At 57.7% G+C, this 6,759-nt stretch overlaps 2 protein-coding genes across 2 annotated transcripts in view; both read right to left on the bottom strand.

Annotated features, from left to right (window-relative positions):
- Nucleotides 1-577, bottom strand: part of LOC104132117 (flavin containing dimethylaniline monoxygenase 5) — a 4,010-nt gene extending 3,433 nt beyond the window's left edge. The window contains exon 1 of the mRNA XM_035900759.1: nucleotides 17-577. Coding sequence (XP_035756652.1) covers nucleotides 17-244 — 228 coding nt within the window. The 5' untranslated portion in view covers nucleotides 245-577. The remainder of the gene's footprint in view (nucleotides 1-16) is intronic.
- Nucleotides 578-3,615: 3,038 nt separating this feature from the next.
- Nucleotides 3,616-6,753, bottom strand: PLPP6 (phospholipid phosphatase 6). Its single transcript, XM_009645367.2, has 2 exons — nucleotides 6,418-6,753; nucleotides 3,616-4,488 (listed from the first exon to the last, which is right to left on the bottom strand). Exons 1-2 carry the CDS (start codon nucleotides 6,656-6,658, stop codon nucleotides 4,118-4,120), a joined length of 612 nt encoding a protein of 203 aa, XP_009643662.2. The 5' UTR covers nucleotides 6,659-6,753; the 3' UTR covers nucleotides 3,616-4,117.
- Nucleotides 6,754-6,759: the final 6 nt, after the last annotated feature.

Genomic DNA, 6,759 nt, shown 5'->3' with positions numbered 1-6,759 from the left:
CCCCCCGTGACCCTGCTGTGGACAGCTGTGTGCCACCCCACTGGCCACTGCCACTGGTCCCCAGCTGCCACGCTGCTGACTCCCAGCAGGACGTGTGGCTCGCAGGGATTACCTCAAACCTCCAGAGCCCTCCCATGTCCCCAGTCCTCTCGAAGCAGACGGGCTCCAGCCCCTCTTGCAGGCAGGCTTTGATGGCACACAGCCCACTGCTGCCCCCTCCGATGATGGCCACCCTCTTCGCCATGCTGCCCTCCACCGCCGGGTCTCTGCCTGGGGACAGTGCCGGAGAGCAGGGCTGAGGGGCGAGGTGGGCAGCTGTGCAAAATTTTGGCCCTGTGCACCAAAGAGATCCCAAGCTGAGAGGCAGCCCCTCAAAAGTCCGTCTGGGGCTGCGAGGCAACTGGCATCCTCCCCACCCCTGGCAGGGACCTGGCTGGTGCTGGTGCTCTGCACCACCGAGGTGTTATCTCTGGACGCCACGGGGAGGAATGCTACGAGTGCCAGGGAGTCTTGAAATCCCCCTGCCCACCCCAAATCCTGGTGATGGGGGCATGCCGGAGTGCCGTGCTCTCTCCTGGGTGGGTGACGGCCCCTCCACTTACCCTTTGCCCTCTCCCTTCCCTGGGGAGACGTCCGTCGCGCCCCCCCCCGGCACCCACTGCGTGCTGGCGGCCCGCGGGGAGGACCTCAACCGCCCTGCCCCTCTGCCCCCCCTCCCACGGGGCCCGGGGGAGGAAGCCAGCTTCTGCCTGGCTCCCGGCCGCCTGCTCGGCTTTCCCAGCAGCAGCTCTCGCTGCAGCCCCGGATGGCGGGGTAAGGAGCCGTCCCACGCTCCTCACCAGGAACCCCCGTGCGGGGACACGGTGGGGGCACAGGGTTGCAGGAGAGGCAGAGACACAGCCGGTCCCTGTGGTATGCACACCAGGGAAACAAACACTCCCCTGAACTTTTACCTCTGGGATTATCAGGATCAGCCCAGCAGTGTTTATGCTGATACCCGGGGGCACATGCGGATCCGCCTGCTCCAGCGGCACCTGGCACCTCATCACCCACGTCCCCTGTGCCCCTGGGCTGGGTATGTTGGCACAGCATCCCTGTAGCCACAGCTTGCTCCTGGCCCATCGGAGTCCCAGGGCCAGCGGGACCCCAGTGCAAGGAGCACCATGCCTCTGGGGAGTTGCTGGTGCCAGGGCGGTGGGGCTGGTCAGGGAAAGGCTCTTCCCGGTGGTGTGAGGCACAGACCAGCTGGCTTGGGATTGCTCTGCTGGCTCCTGCCACGCTCACGGCCAGCCAGCCCCTGGGGGCTGCAGGGGAAATTTGCTCTCCTGTGTCCAGGGAGCCGAGCAAGGCACCTGGCTACGGAGGGCCCAAACTCTGCAGCTGAAATGGTTTTAACCTTCTAAAACTCATAGTACGTTTGCAATAAATGTAATAAAGCTCTTTCTGTCCCTCGCTGTTGGTGACAGCTCATCTCTGCCTGGGCCAGAGGTGCCAAGCTGCCAACCCTCACTCTGTGTTTGCCTGTCGAACGCATCCAAGACATTTCTTACCAGGCAAGGGGATCAGCACAGGGACAGCCAGGAGGCAGCGCTGGCAGCACTATCCTTCCTGCTCCACCTCCCAGCTGGCTTCTGGCTATATTTTACACACTCTGCAGGGACTGCCCAGGGGCGAGAGGTACAGCGGGAGAGGTATGGGGGACTTCTCCCAACTCTCAAGCCCACCGCTGTGCTATGAAACCTCTGCGCAGGTTGCCTTCGAATTTGCCCTTTTGCCTTGGCAGCTACAAGAGGCTGCACAGTCCTGGAATTTGCCCCCAGTGTGCTTGGGCTCATGGCCCAGCCGAACCATGCCGCCAGGCTTAGGGGATGGCAGAAGTGCACCAGGGTCAAGCCATGGCATTTCAGTTAAGACCAGCTTGTTGATGTTTGTGGGAAAGCCACGGTCCCCCACGCCTGGCAAGTGCCTCAGATGGACAGTGTGATGGGCAGCGCATGCAGACATGTCTGCTCAGGGCTTTCACAGCGGGCAGAGGTGCTGCGGGGGAAGCCAAGCAGAAAGCGCCAGTCTCCTCCTTCCTATCACCGGGCTGGCATCTGCACTTGGAGGAGCGGTGACGAGAGACAAGCACAAGAGACCAAAGGTTTTACTGGCAGAGGTGGGGAGAAGCATAGCAGAGGCGCAGCAGAGCAGCCCATGACCCAATAGGGCTGTGCACTGGTGATGGCAGGTGGCACCAAGCAGCTCATGGAGAGTCCTGCAAGTGTGCCAGGAGCAACTTTTGGCACACACACATGTTTGTGGGAACAAGCCACAGGTGCACAGAGTTGCTGCCATACTGTCCTGTGGCCTGGAGAAGAAGACCGCAACAGCTGTAAGAACCGTTTGGACAAAAAGCACCCTGTGTTTGGGCAAAAGTAGAGCCAAGATGTCTTGGCACAGCTCAACAAGCCCTGATCACCCCAAACCCTGACCGCACGGGAGCTTGCTGCCTGCCTGTGATCCTGCAGAGCTCGTCTCTTCCTGGGGGCAGGATGGCTGGCCGGGGTGCCTGGGTGCTGCCGTACATGTGCTGGACCAGCCCAGCTGGCTGCTGGGCATGCAGTGCAACAAGGGATTTTTTTGGTCACTGTATGAGTTCCAATCCAGAATGCAAACCCACAGCTGGTAGCTTCACCAGCTCATGATGCCGGTAAGTCATGGCTCAGCTCTGGGGCAACCTTGTCACGTTGAAGTGCTTTCATTTCAGGTCCTGTATAACTGACAGTGGGTGACAGAATGCTTGCACCAGCGACCCTCAGGCTGCTCCTGCGTACTTCACCCAGAGGAACAGCATGCTGAAACACTGCCTGGTTTTAGTATGACTTAATCGGTGCTTTCCAGGGCCTGAGTGCACTAATTGACCTTAATGGCCATGATGAGCCTCACCCTGGGCCCAATCACCCACACCCACATGCTGGGAGCACTATTTAAGCTCAGTCCAAAGCCCTCACTCCCTACCTGGCTGTGCTCCCTGTTGGTGTGGATTATGTGCTTTTCTGGCTCAATCTCAGCCCTGGCTCATTACAGAGGCTCCTCGTAGTCCCCTCCTGCCAAAGATGGGTGCTCCTCTATGAAAAACAGGCTGCCAGGACTGACCGTGCCAGGGTAGGAGAGCCAGCTTGGCTGGAGCACAGGGAGCTGTGGTGGGGGCTGGCCGAGTCAGGGTCCCTGGCTGTGGGAGGTGCAGGTGAAGCTCCAGGGCTGCCCAGCAGCCTGGAGAAGGGGCTCACTGCAGTATCCTGTTAGCAGTGCTGGTAACATGCTGACAAACAGGAATTGCTGTGGGTGCACTGTACCCACCCCCCACTCCCCCCGGCAGACTGAAAATCCTGTGGAGGGGGGGAAGGAGCTGTAAAGCTCTGCCCAAGGATGTCAGGAGCAGGCTGCAGCTGGGAGCTGCTTCCCCAGTTTCCCACTCTCTTAGAGATGGCATGGATGGACCAAACCCTCAGCTGCACGGGGAGCCAGGTGCTTGTGTCCTTGTTGGTTGAGATCTGGCCACAGTGCAGTGCTTAAATCAAGAGCAATAGGGAAGAGACGTGTTGCTTAGGAAGGCAAAACTCTTTATAAACCTGAGGAGACACCCCAGTGAGTCCCCTCCAGGCAGACATAATGGAGCAGGCTGTGCAGGGCATGCTCACGACACGTGATCAGTGTATTTACAGCGTACACATACAGGGACAATTGCAGAGAAATCTCTGCAAAGCCACAGCTACCACACACACCATGGGCTAACGCAACAGGTGCCCAGCAAGGGCATGATGACTCACAGTATCAGCAATGAGCTGCCAGGTGAATGTGCTGAGCCCTCTCTGGGCTCTGCAAGGACTGGTTTTTCATGGGAGAGCAGTCAGTGCAGCTGCTTGGCCAGTGCACACCCTGCCTGCCAGCCCGTCAGGAGGACAGGACAGCACCAAACGTCTGAATGTGGGCCCAGGAGCCTGCAGCACCGCTAGTGTTGAAGTCTTGGCTGGATAGATGGGGTCTAGGATGCAAGTTCAAGTCCCAGTATCCCCTCCCTGTGCACGCTTAGAAAACTGGGTGCATGCCTCCTCCTTTGGGAGGGACACAGCTGTCAATGGCCCCAGAGCGCAAAGAGGGCAGGCGCGCTAAGTGGGGACAGCCAGCAGTACTCCACCACGCTGTACAGCGCGTAGCCCAGCAGCAAACCAAAGAGCACGTCCGTCACATTGTGCCTGCCCAGCATGACCCTTGAAACGCCGACGATGAGAGCCCAGAGCACCACGAGGACCCGCAGTGGGACGGCGAGCACCAGGTGGTGCAGAACGAAGCGGCAGACCAGGGCGGCTCTGGTGGCGTGGCCCGACGGAAAGGAGTACTTGTCCACCGAGATGGTGACGAACATGTCCATCTTGTTGTGAGTGGGCCGCCGCCGCTTGACGAGCCCTTTCACCACTGCCACCATCACGAGGTCCAGCAGCAATGCTAGGAGAGAGTAACAGTGAGTGAGCAAGAAAGGAAGGGTTTCCCCCTGCCCCGACCCCCGGAAAACAAGGCAAGAATCAAACCAAAGCCATTAGCTAAGAAAACAAGCACTTGGCTACCAAAACCTGCTAAGAGAAAGCAGTGTTTCCCATGCCTACAATGCCCAGGTAGGGAGACCAACAGTCCTCCAGTGCTTGGCCTTCTCCAGCACGAGGATATCCTCACTCTTGCTGGACGCAGCCCTTGCGCGATGCCAGACCCTCTGCCTGCCACAGCCAGCAACAGGACTTGGCCAGGCTTGCACCCAAGAGCTATCCTTTCTGTGCAAAATCTGACTCAGGGCTGAAATCGACCCTTAATCTGAAGACAACAGAGGGGTTAATATTCCCCACACCTCCCTTCCCCGACAGCCTCTGCTGACTCAGCATTGCTTTTGCCTACCCTCCTGGCTGGGAGTCAAACCTAACCTGGTGAATGATCAACCCACTTCAACTACAGGTCAGGGTGAGAGGCCCCGAGCTCGCGTGGCGCTGCCAGGGCTCCTGCAGTCTGGCTTCTCCCTGCTGCTGGATGGGGGTTAATGCCAGAAAGTTAACTGCACTTTGGTTTTCAAGAGCTGAATGAAAGATGATTTAAATAATTCCAGCTAAAGAGCTAAAGGTTGTTGCAGTAGAAGTCAGAGGCGAAGCATGTGAGATGTGGTCAGCCAGTGTTGGGCAAGAGCAGCTTCTCACGCAGGGCAGAGGGTGCTTTCTCCAGCCCTGTTTGCTCAGCCAGTGCAACGCTCAGCCGGGGCTGCTTCGTCCACGGAAGCCTTGTGTGAGGGATGGATTTCTGTTTGTCCTAAGGCTCATTTCCAGGCACCAAACCTTTCAGTCACTTCAGTTCATTCCCTTTGGTTAATCATTTAAGAACAAATATTTTTTTTCCACATGTAAACCTTGTTCGGTTGTTTGTTTTGGTTTGTTTTGGGTTTTTTTTTTATATGGTTTGGGAGACTGAACTTGGAAATTAGTGAAAAGTCCTTCCCTGTGCAACCCACAGGGTCCCAGAGAGGTGGGTGGCGCTGGCCCTGAGCACTGAGGGCCAGACAAGGCCCCAGTGCTGGGACACCTCCTTGGAGCAGAGGTTAGGCCAGAGGCCTCCAGGTCCCTTCTCACAGCTCTGCTGTAAGACTGTAATTTAACCATGTGCTGTGAGATGAAAAAGATGCACAAAACCATATGTTTCCCACTAAGCCAATTTAAATTCAAATGGTAAGTGTGCAATACCAATTATTTGCAACTTAATAAAAGAGTAAGAACCAGGAGCCAGAAAAGGTCTGTTGCTCTGGAGCTACTACAATTTCTAAATGAACAAAAATGAAGGATCCAAGTATACCTAATAGGACAGGATGCTAGCAGGTGAGTATTACACCACATGAAATTAAAACGCATGCTTTAAACCAAGTTTCCTCACTGGCTGATACAGATCAATCTGTGCAGGCGCTGCCTGCGGACAGCCCAGGGGTGCAGGCAACTGTGTGCCAGAGCAGCTTTTCAGGGAAAAGGGCTGGTGTCCCAACGCTAGGCAGCTGCACCTGGAATGCGCTGTTCTGATAAGCTGATGAACTAAAAGAGAGTGCTGCTCCCCGAAAGCTTTGTGCAACTGCAGGAGCAGTTTAGCTGGCAGAAGTTTCACAGGGTGTGGTTGGAGCTGTGACAGATGAGCCATACCCATGCCACCACGTCCTCCAGCTGCAGGGTTACTCACTCTGGTTCCAGGCACCCCAGATGAGGCTGTACCAGTTACTCAAAATCAGCGGGTTCCCTCAGGGCTGTTGGAGGCCGAGATGTACTCAGCTCTGCCCCATCCTTCCAGGCCCATCCTCCCCGCTTGGCCCCAGCCAGCCCCAGCCTGTGGAGCCCCTTGGCGAGCCCCCAGCCTCACCGAAGAGCAGCTTCAGCAGCACCTCCCTGGCTGCCGAGCTGTCGCTCTGACAGAGCCCGTAGAAGGTGCCCAGCAGCCAGGGGATGCCGTGTCCCGAAACCTCGATGACCTTCATGAGGGGGCGTGTGCTGCCCCAGGCAGAGCCCTCTCCAGCGCAGACGCCCAGGCGCTTGGAGGCCCAGAGGTCGATGGCGAGCAGGGAGCTGAGGGCGATGCCCAGGAAGGAAGGGTTCAGCTTCATACAGTCCTCCTCGGGCAGTGGGGCTGCCGCGGAGCTGCCCGATTCCTTGCGTCGTGACGGGCTGTCCGGGGCGACGGGGCTGCGCTGGCTGACGAGGGACA

This window comes from Egretta garzetta, unplaced genomic scaffold (genome assembly GCF_000687185.1).
Source record: "Egretta garzetta isolate BGI_Z169 unplaced genomic scaffold, ASM68718v1 scaffold598, whole genome shotgun sequence".
Lineage (NCBI taxonomy): Eukaryota > Metazoa > Chordata > Aves > Pelecaniformes > Ardeidae > Egretta > Egretta garzetta.
Note: the sequence above shows the minus strand (reverse complement) of the source record. Positions and strands in the feature narration are given on the sequence as shown.